This window comes from Epinephelus moara, chromosome 8 (genome assembly GCF_006386435.1).
Source record: "Epinephelus moara isolate mb chromosome 8, YSFRI_EMoa_1.0, whole genome shotgun sequence".
Lineage (NCBI taxonomy): Eukaryota > Metazoa > Chordata > Actinopteri > Perciformes > Serranidae > Epinephelus > Epinephelus moara.
The window spans coordinates 1,904,001-1,920,399 of record NC_065513.1 but is presented as its reverse complement, the minus strand read 5'-3'; the positions used below and the strand labels follow the sequence as shown (position 1 = coordinate 1,920,399).

General features: G+C 41.1%; 1 protein-coding gene across 6 annotated transcripts in view; it reads left to right on the top strand.

The window, feature by feature from the left end:
• ehmt1a (euchromatic histone-lysine N-methyltransferase 1a) overlaps positions 1-16,399 on the top strand; it is a 134,114-nt gene that overhangs the window by 103,466 nt on the left and 14,249 nt on the right. For all 6 annotated transcript variants that reach the window (XM_050050315.1, XM_050050318.1, XM_050050317.1 and 3 more), the window contains 2 exons: positions 1,087-1,241; positions 7,455-7,622. In XM_050050315.1, coding sequence (XP_049906272.1) covers positions 1,087-1,241; positions 7,455-7,622 — 323 coding nt within the window. The remainder of the gene's footprint in view (positions 1-1,086; positions 1,242-7,454; positions 7,623-16,399) is intronic.

Here is a 16,399-nt window from a genome sequence, read left to right as displayed (position 1 = left end):
GGCTTCTTCTCCAGAGCCTTTGTGCTCCACTGTCTCTCAGGTTAACTCGTATTGCAGCGGTGCCTGGATAGTGTGACGTGTGTGGTTGTGCTGCTGCCGCCGTGGTCCTGCCAGATGCCTCCTGCTGCTGCTGTTATCATTAGTCATACTTCTACTGTTATTACACACATATGATTATTGTTACATATGTACACTATCAGATATTAATATATACTTTCAACATATTGTACCACAACAGCCAGAATTATAATTATAATATTATATTATTCCTTTCATTAATGTTGTTGTAAGCTACTGTCATTACCGTCTGTCCTGCATCTCTCTGCATCTCTCTCTGTCTCTGTCTCTCTCTCTCTCTCTCTCTCTCTCTCTGTCTCATTGTGTCATACGGATTAGTGTACATGTGCGTACATGCGCGTTCATGTATGAATTAGAGCAATGAAAAAGGTCATGGGAATCAAAGGCTCCCTGTGTCCTTGGCTTGTGCATACGCATGCATGCACAATCGTGAATGTGCACCACTACAGTGACGGGGGAATAAAACTGAGAATCTCTTTCATTAACCTTCTTTTCAGCTGTTGAAAAAAATTGGGTTTCAGTGGGAGTCAGTGTGCCATATTATGGTCAAAGGGGATTCAACTGTGTTTTTTTTTTTATCACAGTGTAGAAAGGTGGTAAAATTAACAATTAATTAGAAATCCAAACTTAACAAAAACTACCTATCTGTACCCAATGTGAAGGCTGGGTAATGATCACGGCCAAAATGAATGCTGAAAATAAAACTCAAATGACCAAAAAATGGTGAAAGAGGGCACAAGGGATATGTTGCTCCAACAACAGCTTTATTCTATGTTTTTACTTGTTTTAATTAAGTTTACCACAGTTCATTTACACATACTACCTACATTATTATGATACAAAGCTGGTTGAAAATCAGCAAAGTATCCCTTGATCATCATGCATATCAACGAATACTTCATCTTACAACCTGGCCTGGTATTCTCTTACTAAAGCCTGTACACTTGATAGCCCTGCCTCTAACAGAACACTATGTCAACGCTGACCTCTGATCTGCTTCTTGTCCAGGAAGAGAATGTCTGCTTACACTGGGCGGCTCTTTCGGGCTGCGATGATGTCGCCCAGGCTTTGCTGGAGGCTCGATGTGACCTCAGTGCTGTCAACGTTCATGGTGACTCATCGCTTCATGTTGCTGCCAGAGAGAACCACCTGGAGTGTGTGATGTGAGTGTGTAGTTTGAGAACAGAGTTCACTGGGGTTACACAGACCTTCATCGGAGATCAGATCAGTTCATTGTTAATAATATGAATATGATGCAATCACAGTCAAGTCTAGAACATTTTGAATGGGGGCCAGACTACACACACTCAATGAAAGGAGGCATATTTGAAACACGGTGTATCAGGCTCATGTTGAAATCTCTGTTCATAGGCAATCTTTTTTTCCAAAATGTATTTCACTAAAATGTTTTATTTTTGTTTTTACTTATCTATCTTAATCACAACAATTAACGCAAATTTAGCCAATCCCCATGAATTCTGCCCGACCTTGCAATTTTATCCAATGATCGCAACCTTAAATTGCAGCAACCTTAAATCACCGCAACCTTACCCCAAATTTGAGTAATCCTAAAATGTATTTCTGTGTCCATTCTCACTGAGGGTGAATATCCGCGCGGATTATTCTCGTGGAAAAATATAAAAGTTGATTTCATGGGTTCTTATGGAAGTTTGCACACCGGGGTGGAACTTTCGTGTGGTGAAAAAGTTTGCGCCCAGACAATAGGCTCGTTCGAGATGAACTGCACCTCGTCTGGTGACGCCGATGTCATTTCATTAAAAAAAGTGATCAGACCCATATATCAGTTTGTTTTCAGTCTCCAGTTGTTTTAATTATGATAGATTAATTTATTAAAATGCTTTACAGGTGATCTGTAGTTTATGTTCATGGTTTATCCTCCATTTGACATGAATTCTCCTGTAAATCATCATCATATCAGTTTGACCTGTCCCCTCAACTACACAGGCTAAATAAACAGTGCTTGACTATAAGGTTAATATTTTCAGGGGAAAAAAAAAAAAAGAACAGACAACAGCTTTCATTAAGGCTCAGTCAGATACAGTCAGGGCTTCACATCTGTACAGATGTTATTTTAAGAATCCTCACATCCCACTGACCACAAGTCTCTATGCTGCTAAATACTTCAATAATTAAAACAATCCAATATTAATATAGTACAGTAGACTCTGTATAGTTTACGATGAATGTATTCAGTCTGACAACTAAATTTCACCATCAGTCACACATGTTTTCTGTTCACAGAATAAACCTTCAAATCAGACAAATACAATCTTAATCTCTAAAATCCAACAAAAATGAATAGTTTATCTAAAACGTCATCTTGTTGAGTCGACATCTAAACCAATCAGCTGTTAGATCAGGTGAGAGCCAGGCAGTGCAGTCGGTGGAGAGCAACTGCAGCGCCTGGCTCTAAAAACTGCGGCCGCCTCGCTCTCGCGGTTTTATTGCCGTCCACTTTTGTAATACGTCAGAGTACGACGGAGTATTAGGGCCACATTGAAGAAAAAAAAAATTGGAGATTTCGAGAATAAAGTCATAATATTACGAGAATAAAGTCAGAATATTATGAGATTAAAGTCGTAATATTTCGAGAATAAAGTCATAACTGATAAAAAGTCATAACATTACGAGAATAAAGTCAAAATATTATGAGATTAAAGTCGTAATATTTCGAGAATAAAGTCATAACTGAGAAAAAGTCATAATATGAGAATAAAGTCGAAATATGAGATTAAAGTCGTAATATTTCGAGAATAAAGTCGTAATATTTCGAGAATAAAGTCAGAACTGAGAAAAAGTCATAATATTATGAGATTAAAGTCGTAATTTAATGAGATTAAAGTCATAATATTATGAGAATAAAGTCGTAGTTTTCAGGGAAATAACCAACAACAAACAGAATGTTAGATTGTCTTTCATGCCGTTGTAAGTAGCCTCCTTAATTAGGTTCGGGAACCGGCACTGTGCCGGTTCTGTGTCAGTCGAAATGCACTGTTTGTGACTCCGGGCCCAACTCTGCCACTGATTTTGCCAGTCTGACATTCTTCATAATACATAAAGAACGTTAGTGAAACACATAGGCCTAACAGAAACATGCGTTCGTTTGGGGACAAGTTAGTGGTCACGTTACTTTTCTATTTCCTCTGTAAACCTAACGTTACAGCAGCCTACAAGCATACTGTGTCAATAAATCAGCTCAGACACGGTTAGAAATGTAGTATTTAGCCTAATAACATCACATTTTCCCTGTATGTTAACATGATAATGGCCGCGCTTCCCAGATCTCTCTTAGCTTAAGAAGATCTTTCACTAAGAAGGAGTTGTAAGATCGAGCTGACCCACTCTTAACAGTCTTCTTAGCCACCAAACGCCAACAGATCCAGCCGCGGCAGGCAAATTATTACACTAAGCAAGGAGATGTTAGTGCGCGCCGTATATACACTGCCTGGCCAAAAAAAAAGTCGCCACCTGGATTTAACTAAGCAAATAGGTACGAGCCTCCTATTGGATAATTACTGCATGGGCGATTATCTTTCAGCTGGCAACAAGTTATTTAACCCCAACTGGTGCAATGAGTTGCTTCTCATTTCCTAAACAACCATGTCGAAAGACATATCCCGTGGTCGTGGAAAAGATGTTAGTCTGTTTGAGAAGGGTCAATCATTGGCATGCATCAAGCAGAGAAAACATCTAAGGAGATTGCAGAAACTACTAAAATTGGGTTAAGAACTGTCCAACGCATTATTAAAAACTGGAAGGATAGTGGGGACCCATCGTCTTCGAGGAAGAAATGTGGCCGATCCTCAATGATCGTGATCGGCGATCACTTAAACGTTTGGTGAGATCAAATCGAAGAAAAACAACAGTAGAACTCAGGGCTATGTTTAATAGTGAAAGTAAGAGCATTTCCACACGCACAATGCGAAGGGAACTCAAGGGATTGGGACTGAACAGCTGTGTAGCCTTAAGAAAACCACTAATCAGTGAGGCTAACCGGAAAAAAAGGCTTCAATTTGCTAGGGAGCATAAAGATTGGACTCTGGAGCAATGGAAGAAGGTCATGTGGTCTGATGAGTCCAGATTTACCCTGTTCCAGAGTGATGGGCGCATCAGGGTAAGAAGAGAGGCAGATGAAGTGATGCACCCATCATGCCTAGTGCCTACTGTACAAGCCTGTGGGGGCAGTGTTATGATCTGGGGTTGCTGCAGTTGGTCAGGTCTAGGTTCAGCAACAGTATGTGCTCAAAGAATGAGGTCAGCTGACTACCTGAATATACTGAATGACCAGGTTATTCCATCAATGGATTTTTTCTTCCCTGATGGCACGGGCATATTCCAAGATGACAATGCCAGGATTCATCGGGCTCAAATTGTGAAAGACTGGTTCAGGGAGCATGAGACATCATTTTCACACATGGATTGGCCACCACAGAGTCCAGACCTTAACCCCATTGAGAATCTTTGGGATGTGCTGGAGAAGGCTTTGCGCAGCGGTCAGACTCTACCATCATCAATGCAAGATCTTGGTGAAAAATTAATGCAACACTGGATGGAAATAAATCTTGTGACATTGCAGAAGCTTATCGAAACAATGCCACAGCGAATGCGTGCCGTAATCAAAGCTAAAGGCGGTCCAACGAAATATTAGAGTGTATGACCTTTTTTTTTGGTGGTGACTTTTTTTTTTGGCCAGGCAGTGTATTTTGATCTATTTTATACTTCAGATTTATATTGTTTGGCGTTAATTGGTGACAGAAAAGAACGAATTTCATTCTGCAGGGAAACGCGTGTCCTTACTGTGCATATTGAATCTTGAATCTATGTTTTATGAAGACCCTGTGTGCGCTCAGATGTAATGAAACTGTCGGCCATCTCGCCCGTTTCTTGATGCCGCTGATTAAACTTTGCTATCTCAAAGATCACATTCCTGCGATTCCCTTCTGCTTGGGTCTCCAATCCAGAAGCAATGCGGAATCTGTCGAAGCGTTTAATCCATTTAGGCCAGTCTTCAGCCTTGAAGGTGAACTTTTCCGGCGGGGAGACTTGAAACTGTGCCATGTTGCTGCTCCGTTCAGCTAACTGTGGCTAGGCTAGGTAGCTCCGTAGACGGTCTTCCGGTACTGCGAACTTTAGCCTGACAGGCTGGGACCTATCACTACAGTTGACCCACGTCTTCCGAAACTGCTGGAGCATCCGTGGGCGGTGTTGCTATGTTGTCCCGCTAATGTTTGTTTAGCAGCAGGCTGACCTGCCGGGAAGGTGCCAGTGAGAGATCATGTGACCACCTAGGCGTACTGCGGCGTGCTGCTGCACGCAAGTTACGTAACTCTTGTTCAGTGAATGTGTGGGGTTTCAACCTTTCAACGTGTGTTGTCAGTTGTTTTTGTGAAGTCATTTGCATACTCGATAACATAAATTTGCACATCGTTAAAACAACAATGACGATATTATCGTTAACGATATGTATCGCCCACCCCTAGGTATGACCTCATTAGGCAGACTGGGGATGTTTTTTTAAGTATTGAGGAGAGGACATTGTACATTTGAGGACACAATTTACAACTTAACCTCTGTCTCTTACTGAGTAGGCCCCTTAGATGTCTTAGAATAGAAGTTTTTCTTGTCAGCACTGCTTCCTTAGTATCTGTAGGTCTGATGCTGAAATTGACTATAAATGCACCCTTTAAAGCTGATATTTCAAAAAAATTCTTCCAGGGGGAGCATGCCCCCGGACCCCCCTAGGCGGTTCGTATCCTTCTCTCTTTTTTCACCATTTTCTGTTTGCAACCCTGACTACTGCTAGAATCACATGACTAACGTTATCTAACAGTTATTAACAGGTTTAAGGACAGGAGCAAGTTGTTTCGTTGTAAGATTAACAGCTCGTAGTTGAATGTTAACTGCTGCTGCCCAAGCTGTAAAATATGACAAGTAGGGATGAACTCACATTGCGCTGTGTTAGCTCGTGCTAACTGGGCAGAGAGAGCAGGAGGAGAGCAGCACAGAGAGACGGTTCTTCAGTGCAGCGTCAAACAGCAGCAACAACTGATAGTTACTCATTGTTGTCACTTGCCTTATTGTTTACATAAGTAATTATAATAATAATGATCATAATCAGTCAGTGTTGCTTTAATGTGGACAGTAATCCACTGGCATTGATAATGATTGCATGTCAACAATAAAACTAAAAACTACAAAAAGACATCACAAAATTATGCAACAAAAAGTATGAATGTACCTCAGTTATGACTATGATCTATGATGACATTGATTTATTTCAGCTTCAAACTTGGTCCATTGTCACTGCTGCACATTATTTGTTGATTGATTCTGACCAGCCAAATACTTGTTAGAATTGTTATTGGTTGACCGTATGTTTGCATTGATTTTTATGCAGCCTTTTCTTCCTGGTCCACCACTGTTTTTCCACCTCATCCTGAGTTACACTACAAGCTTTTACTACCTCACAGTCAAGAATCACATTCTGGGGAGACACTGAATCCTTGAAATGTAAAGATAAGGTTTATGTTTGACCTCTTCAGATGTAAAACTATCAAATATTGTCTATTGAACACAATATAGTGTTTTTCATAGTGCAGGCGAGGGCTGGGAGACATAGGCCAAAAATGTTCAGGAAAAAAAATGTTCATATCAGTTGATATCAATAACGATAAAGGAGAACGCTGTGAGGGAATTTCTTAAAATTTGGCACAAACGTTCACTTTGACTCAGTGATGAACTAATTAGATTTTGGTGGTCAAAGGTCAAGGTCAGTGTGACATTGCGTCTGTCTCATTCTTGTGGACATGATATCTCCAGAACACCATAAGGAATTTATTCAAATTTGACACAAACATCCACTTGGACTGAAGAATAAACTGATCAGAATTTTGTGGTTGACGGTCAAAGGTCAAGGTCACACAAATGTCCGATATGATAAAATGATTAAGTGATGACATTTTATATCCAAAAGGTCAAAGGTCAGCTTCACTGTGACACAATGTTCAACATAAAACACTTTTCTGGACATTATTCAGTGTCATATCTCAGTACAGAAGGGGAGACATTTGGTCAGATACTTAATTGGTGACTCTAATCTTGGGTTTTCACCTTGAAACTGTGCTGACTGTATAGATCGTCTGTGTATGAAGCGCATCCATGTTTTTACAGACATGTAGAGAGATGGAGTGGGAGCCAAACTTGTCTTGGATAGTAAGTGTCACCGGGAGAGATGGAGCCTGGTTGGACAAACTTTATTGTGTGTATAAGCATACTTTGTTGTCTTTGTTACATGACACGTTACACGAAAACTGTTCCTGAACTAGTGACCTGACTTCTAACTTAAACATCTGCAGGCTGTTTCTGTCTCGTGGAGCTGACATCAATCAAAAGAACAAGGAGGAAGAGACGCCTCTGGACTGCTGTGTCTACGGCTCCAAGGTGTGGACGGCCCTCAACACCAACAAGAAGCTGACTGACGCCAGAAGAGGCAGGGACTGTCAAGCAGAACGAGTGCTCAGCAGGTAGACAAGCAGTACTGCTCTGTGTGTGTTGGCTGTGTTATCCAATTGTTTGGCAGTGTTTCTTTTTTAACATTTCATGTAAAGAATTGTTGTTTGTCTGCGCTTATCTGTGATTGGGTGATTTGCGTAGGCCCTGTTCCTCTGTGAGTTGAGACTAGGGGTGGGCGATATATATCGTTAACGATAATATCATCATTGTTGTTTTAACGATGTGCAAATTTACGTTATGGAGTATGCAAATGACTTCACAAAAACAACTGAAAACACACGTTGAAAGGTTGAAACCCCACACATTCACTGAACAAGAGTTACATAACTTGTGTGCAGCAGCACGCCGCAGTACGCCTAGGTGGTCACATGATCTCTCACTGGCACCTTCCCGGCAGGTCAGCCTGCTGCTAAACAAACATTAGCGGGACAGCATAGCAACACCGCCCACGGATGCTCCAGCAGCTTCGGAAGACGTGGGTCAACTGTAGTGATAGGTCCCAGCCTGTCAGGCTAAAGTTCGCAGTACCGGAAGACCGTCTACGGAGCTACCTAGCCTAGCCACAGTTAGCCAAACGGAGCAGCAACATGGCACAGTTTCAAGTCTCCCCGCCGGAAAAGTTCACCTTCAAGGCTGAAGACTGGCCTAAATGGATTAAACGCTTCGACAGATTCCGCATTGCTTCTGGATTGGAGACCCAAGCAGAAGGGAATCGCAGGAATGTGATCTTTGAGAGAGCAAAGTTTAATCAGCGGCATCAAGAAATGGGCGAGATGGCCGACAGTTTCATTACGGCACTGCACTGCCTGGTGGAGCACTGCGGTTACGGGGCTCTACATGATGAGATGGTGAGGGACAGGCTTGTGGTGAGTCTGCGGGACAAACGCCTATCTGAACAGTTGCAAATGGACCCGGAATTGACACTACAAAAGGTCGTCACCAGAATCAAACAGAGAGAGCAGGTAAAAAAGCAGCAAGAAATGTTAAGAACATTTTTCCATTAATATCATCCATGAGAAACAATTAACGAGCTATAACTCAGGCTGTTAAAAACACATATTTAAAAGAATATTGTCTAATTATCGTTATCTTCAAAATCCCCCAAAATATCGAGATATTATTTTTTGTCCATATCGCACACCCCTATGAGGAGGTTTTTAAAAAAGACTGAAAATTTTTGCTCTGAAATTAAATTTACATTCATCTGTTTTATATTAATTTCTGTAAAATTATCTGTTTTATCAGTAAAGTGTATGAACTACACTGCAGACTGAAGTCTTTTCTGACACTGACAAACAGAGATACAGCTGACTCATATTAACAGGTCCACCGTGGGTTTAATGTGCAGCGGCAGGTTATGCATTACATATGGTGTATGAAACGTATGTATCATCCAGGCACCATATCACTGTTGTCTGTTACTAGCCTACAGCTACCAAGTAGAAAATCAATGGCACACGGAGACCTGCAGCGTTTGTGTTCATTTTGTTGTGGGTACATCACTGTCAGTAATCCTTGTCACATTATACACAGTCATGTAACTAAATTCTCACATAAAAACATTTAAAGGCTTAAAGGTGCTGTATACAACATTCAGCACATTGTTACAGCAGCAAACAGCTCCTTGCTAAGGTAGTTTGCAAAGATGTAGTAGAATAATGGGGTACATTCCATTTAAACCCTTTCAATGTGATTTTGAAATGCCTTTAAACCCTGTGTGGATGTGAACCCTTACAGAGATTATGAGGTCACGTGTGAGCTCTGAGTCGCTAAGGTCACTTGAGTTGTTGACCCGCCTGGCCATCATGAGTGTTGTTAGGATTAGATTGGCGTGAATGGGCATTAAGTTGTCTGGGGAGGAAACTCAGGACTGCATTGTACGTGGGTGATATGTGGTGACGTTTGTTTAACGATGGTCGTTCTAGGGCTGGGCGGTATATCGATTTCTTACAATATATCGATTTATTTTCAAGCAAGATATAGATTTAGACAATAAGCTTTATATCAATATAGGGTCAAGTTGTGCCACATAATGCATACCAGTGTTCATCTCTCCTCTCTCACATTCTCCGCACAGCTCCGCCCCACTCACTCACTCACAGTTTCTCCATCAACACTCAGAGAGACACAGAGTTGCTACTCTGTTTAATCTGTCTGTTCATTAGTCTGCAGTGCGACATCGGTCTATTTGTTACACAAGCTACGCTTAATTAGTCTGTGAGATGAATGAAGTTACCATAGTGGCACACGTACAATACTGTGGGCCTTTTCCTCTGTAACTTTTAGCTGCATCCAGTCAAGCCATGTTGCGCCGATTTGCGTTTCTGTTATCAGTTTAGACGCCCGATGCCACGCTGAACTGCGCACCTACTCCTTCTCCAGAGTAGGTCCAAAAGCTGGGCCACCCGCACTCAAGCGGGCATCTCGCCGACCGCAGCCAACGCCCAATGACCCGCTTCTCCCCATCAAATAAGCTGTGTGTATTGTGACACTCTCCTCACCTCTGTCTGCAGGAGACCAGAAAGAAAGGCATTTTTAAAAGTCTCTGTGTGTTCAGCTCTCAGTACTTTTGTAGGTTCTAACTGCATCCTGTTTTTACTTTACATATCTGCTTTATTTTGCTGTTTATGTTTACTATCAGCTGTATTGGAAGTTGTGTGAAATTGCTGGTCGAAATCTCAACATTTCCTTATTTTGCTGCTTCACAGTTAAAGTTTTTACATAACAAAATAATGGGGGATAATGGGGAAGACTATAGGAATTAAAATATGTTTATTACAGAATTAGTAAAACTATTAGGGGCTTTTCTTCAATTAAGACAAGTCTAATAATTCAGCAGGGTGAAAAGTGAACGCAGAAACAGCCACAGTGAGAAGTTGATAAGGAGCTGCAGACAACAGGCTCTTACTGCATCTCTGCAAACAGCTCACCTCCAACAGGTAAATGTCTTTTACCTGTCCTGCTGTGGAAAAACACATGCAGCAAAAATAACAGGGGACTTCAGCCTGGATCAGCTTGCAAATGAACATGTAGCCCACTTAGGAGAATATACGGAATATATTTCGTGTATCGCTATTCAGCCTGAAAATACCGGGATATGAATTTTTGTCCATATCACCCAGCCCTAGGTCGTTCCAGTTTGATATAAATGGCTTCTTTTACTCCTCTTTCAAACCATCTGTCTTCTCTGGCCAAGATGTTTCCTTAAAGGAGTGTCCATCCCTTCTCCTTCAGATGTAAATGGACAGCTGAGTCTTGACCTGAGAAGCTGGCTCTCCTGTGCTCTGCCATACTCTTGTGGAGTGTATAAGTATTTTGTGTTTTTTTAAAAAAATCTTTATTTATTAATTTTCAGATGTGCGAAACAGAACATCAAGGTAAATAACAACCCAAACTATTACCCCTTTCTTCCCACCCCTCTCCCCCAAAGCAAGCTAGGAAAAGAAGAAAAAGAAAGAGAAAAAAAAATCTGTACTCTAAAATCTGAAAATCTGTACTCCATAACAAAAATTTCTGTGGCCACCTGCAACTGTAATCACATTATAATTGAGAAATTGCAAAGAAATAAATATTCAAACACAGTCATAACATTGAGGTGTCATGAGGGTCCTCTCCGCTGTGTGATGTGATCAAGAAATGGTTGCCATATCTGATGAAATCTATTTGATTTCCCTGATATCTCAAATCGAATTTTCTCCCTATACAAGGTACTTGAGAGCTCCATGAGCCAGGCTTCAAAACTTGGAGGTATCTCTTTGTTCCAGACTTCAAGAATAATTTTCTTAGCAATGACCATCCCATACTGGATTGACAGAACCTTCCAGTGGCTAAGAGTCTCGAGCTGTTGAGACCAGCCAAGAATTCCTGTCTCTGGAGGAAGATCATATCCGTAAACCTCAGAGTAAAAATGGAAAATCTCGCACCAAAATCTGTGGTGTTTAGTGCAAATCCAGAACATATGTGCCAGTGTGCCCTCGGACTGTTTGCATTTTACACATAGTGGTGAAGAGGATGAAAAAAAATTCAAAATTTGAAATGCTTACTCTTGCATAGTTCCTGACTTGTAAGTACTTGAAAAAATGAGATGGTTGCAATTCAAATTTGTCTTTAAGTTGATCAAATGAGGAAAAAGCATTGTCAATATACAAGTCTTTCACAGTGACCAGGCCTTTCCCTTTCCAGACAGAGAAAACAGGATCTGATTGAGAATGATGAAATATATGATTGTGACAAATGGGGACAAAAACAGAAGTGTTTGTTAGTTTAAATGTTTTTTTAATTTGGTACCACACCCTTAATGAGTTTTCTACTATAAATCCAATCCCTTTAAATGGTCCAGGGCTTCTCTTTGTTGTATTGAGTAGTACTGGGAGGGAAGTATCAGTGATATCCTGTTCTGTGGCCAGCCATGATGGAGTAGTGTCAAGTGCTCGTGCATTAGCTGCCCAATAACAATGTTGGAATAGAGGGAGCACCAGTCCACCCAATTCTTTTGACTTGCAAAGATGCTTCTTATTTATACGATGTGTCTTGTATCCCCAGATGAAAGGCATGATAATTGAGTCTAATGTTTTGAAAAACACTTTAGATAGGAAAATGGGTATATTCTGAAATATATACAAAAATCTGGGTAAAGTCACCATTTTTATAGCATTAATTCGGCCAGTCATTGATATAGGGAGTGTTCGCCAAAGTTCAATATCACTTTTAAGTTTATCAATCAGAGCTTTGTAGTTCAGTGTATAAAGTTGATCAGATTGTTTTGGGACTGTAGTTCCAAGATACTTAATGTAGATAGTCACTTTTACCGGTAGATTCCTGAGAAAGTTGGGGTCTAAGTCCTCAGTTAGAGGCATAAATTCACATTTTTGCCAGTTTATAGTATATCCTGATAGCTCTCCAAAATTTTTAATGTGGTCCAATAATGATGGAATGGATTTTTCAGGCTGCGACAGAAACAAAATTACGTCATTGGTGTACAACGCTATGTAATGATCTATTGTGCCTAAATGTATAGGGATAATTTTTGGATTATGTCTGATGCTTACTGCAAGGGGTTCAATACACAAAGCAAACAACAGAGGGCTCAGAGGGCAGCCTTGCCGAACACCACGGTACAGATTGAAAGGGTGAGATCTGTCTGAATTAGTGAGGACTGATGCAGTTGGGTGCGCATAAAGCATTTCTACCCATGAGCCAAAATTTTCACCCAGGCCAAATTCTCTGATGGTTAACAGCATGTATTTCCAATCAACTTGATCAAATGCCTTGTGCGCATCAAGCGTAAGTACTGCAGATTTTGACTTATTTTGTTTACTGTATACAATATTTAGTAATCTATGAACCCCAACTGGTCTGGGTGTATTATAGTTGCTATATGTTTATTCAATCTATTTGCTAAAATTTTGGTAAACACCAAACACCAACAAGATCACTGCCGAGAAGGGCGATAGGCCCATAAGATGATGGGTATGTCTGATCTTTATCTTTTTTCAAAATTAAAGAAATGTTTGCAGCATATAATGAATCTGGTAATTTTTTATTTTTAATTGATTCTTTAAACATTCTCAGCAATAGAGGGGCCACATCGTCAATAAATGCTTTGTAGAAATCAATGCCAAGGCCATCAGGGCCAGGTGACTTTCCACTTGGCAATTCCTTTATGGCTGTAATAACCTCCTAAAACAAAACCTCTTATTACAACCTTGAAAGCTTCCCAAAAAATCGAGTCTGAGACATCACCTGTATCGTTAAAAGCTAAATAGTCCTTTATCGAAAGCGAGCATTTCTCCAAAAATATTTTGTCATTGAGAAGACTTGGGTTAAATTGCCCTTTATAGTGGGGGTTTTTCCATCCAAAGTCCATACCTATAGTAACAAGGCTGTGGTCTGAGATTAGGATGTTGTAATATTTAGATGACTTGGTAATTGCTGTTAGCTTAGAATCAATTAGAAAGTCCTTGTTTATGTGTTTTGAACTTGTGAGAAGAAGGAATATTCTTTCTCTGTGGGATTGTGAATCCTCCAGATATCAGTCAGATTGAGTGACTTCATCAGATTATTTAGTACGTTTGTGGAGTCTGAAGGACCTGTCCAAAAAAGTATCTAAAACACAATTAAAATCACCACCTGCAATCAAGTTGGTTGTTGCTAGGTTGGGTATTAAACGTAAGACCCCCCGGAAGAAACCAGGATTGTCAAAATTTGGTGCATATAAATTAAGGAAGGTAACGTGAACAGTCAAAATAGTGCCACTCACAATTATAAAACGACCATTTGGGTCCGTTTTAGTTGAAATGTGTTGGAAGGGAATATTCTTTTTAATTAAAATTGCCACACCACCTGTTTTAGTTGCAAAAGTTGACTGAAAAATTTGTCCTTTCCAGCTACACCTAAGTTTTAAGGCCTCCGTGTGTTTAATATGCGTCTCTTGTAAAAAGAAGATATCAGCATGCAAATCACACAAGTGAGAGAATATCTTGGCTCTTCTGGATGGGTTGTTTAAATCACTGACATTACAAGAAGTTAGGTTGATAATGTTATTCACATTATGATCATTCTTGGGACCACTCATGACACCTCTACAACATAGAAATGCAAGATGCCATTATATACAAACAAAGTATGATGAGTACAGCCTAAACCAAAATGAAAGAAAATACCCCCCAAACTCCCTACTTTGCCCTCCCTAAAGAAAAGGGGGGATGTAAATCCCTCATGGCAGCGGAGCTGCTGAGAAAGGAGCCTATACATGCAGTAAAGAAGCATCTAACAAAGCTAATACCTTATCCTCTGTCTCAGCCCCTTACCACCCTCCTGTGGGCGAATTGTTAACACTCTTTTTGGATCATATAATCAGCATTTCAGAACCTATTTTTAAACCTCCAAAGGGATCAATAAAGGAACATGAAAAGTAAAGCAACAAAATGCGTGCTACAGTCTGCTTGCGGCTCATGCAAGTTTTTTGTTTTTTTTAAAGTGCAGATAATGTCTTTGTAACATAATGCCAATCTTAGTGACAGCAATCCTAAGTGACAATATGTCATAACGTTATGGCAACATAACTGCAAATAAACTCTGAACATTATAATTGTTTCAGAAACATGTCGAATTTTGCCTCACCGTTCATTTGGTCTATTTGTCCATAAAGTAGAAAAAATATACACAGGCAGGCCTGTGTAGCCTAAGTGCATACATAAGTCATACCACATCCGTAGCGTTGGTGGTGTCCGGGTCACTCTGTGCTTCCAGCTGCTGCAGGCTGCATGTGTTCATCAACATAGGTGGCTGCCTCCTTTGATGATTCAAATTGTTTTGGTATGTCCAGCATGAGTGAAAATCAGACGCGCAGGAAACAGAAACCCATGCCGGATACCGGATGTCCGGAAAGATGCTGATGCACTGCCCGTCATAGTTTAGCGGACCCTCATCGCGAGCTACCCGGATTATCTCCTCTTTCACAGTGTCGTGGTGTATCCTGGCAATCATGATTTGTGGCCTGTTGCTTGGTGGGCCGATGCGGTGTGCACGGTCCAGTTTAATTCCCCGGGGGCAACGCTCAACTCCCAGGAGTTTGGGTAGCAAGTCAGGCACAAATGCAGTTAGAGAGCCTCTTTCAATTTTCTCAGACAGACCCACAATTTTAATATTTTGTCTCCTCGAGCGGCCCTCCAAATCGTTCACTTTGGCTTTCAAGAGTTTATTTTGTGCACACAGCTCACCGTAACTTTTTTCCAGCTTGACCAGGCGTCCACTCTCCATGCCATTCTTCCAGGTTGATAATGTGGGAGGTATTAGCGGCGACAGCATTTTTAACCCCAGCAAGAGTTGTCTCCAAGTTGTCGAACCTCGCATTCATGGAGTTTTCCATCCGTCCAATGGCCTCCAGGGTGGGTGACAGGGAGGCATCCTTCTCCGGTGTGTCTGTTTGGGCACGCTCGGGGCTGGTTGAGCCAGGTGAGCTAGCGTTAGCCGACTCGGTCAGCGGGTTATCTTCGATCTCAGAAGGAGGCTCGTGGGCTTTGAGTCGGTTTCTTAGGCTTGACCATCCTTTGGAGTTTTATAAACGAGTTTCACTGTCAAAAAGTGCAAAAAACGAGTGTTAAATATTTATATCAAGTCAGGGTGGAGGAGCTGATAAAAAACACAACCTACTACATCGTCGGCTCTCTAGCGCCCCCCTTGGATGAGAAGACAAATGTCTTTAAGAAACTCACGAAAGTCCAGTTGCCTACAATGTAGCACTTAAAATTACCATGACCTGGATGAGTGAGAATCTTCACCAAAAAAAATACCACATAATGCATTGTAATCAGCTGATGTTGCAGACAGTGGCTAACCTGGCAAAAACTGGTACAGTCTTGGTTTCCCTTACCACGGATATCACTGTTTGCTCCGTCAGCACTGTTGCGGTTATTAGCACAGTTTATACTGTTAGCACCATTAGCTGCTAGCTAACATCTCAGCCACTTCCATGCTGAGAGCCGTGTGCAGACATTACCGGCTCAGACTCTGCTCAGACTCTTAACAGTAGATATGCTCTATATGTTGTATATAGTTCCTTTAAGTTCTACTTAGTAGGGGCTGGGCAGCCTAAGCTGCCAGGACCCTATTGTTATCCTGCATGTTCTTCTTCTTTCTTCTTCTTCCGAGGAAATCCTACTTCCCATGCGCGAAAAATCACCAAACTTTGCACAAAGGTCCAGTCCCATGCCAGATTGCCTCAGCTGCAAAAACAGGCCAATAGTCCTGATGGTGGCGCTACAGCAAGCCTCTAAAGTTCAAAATT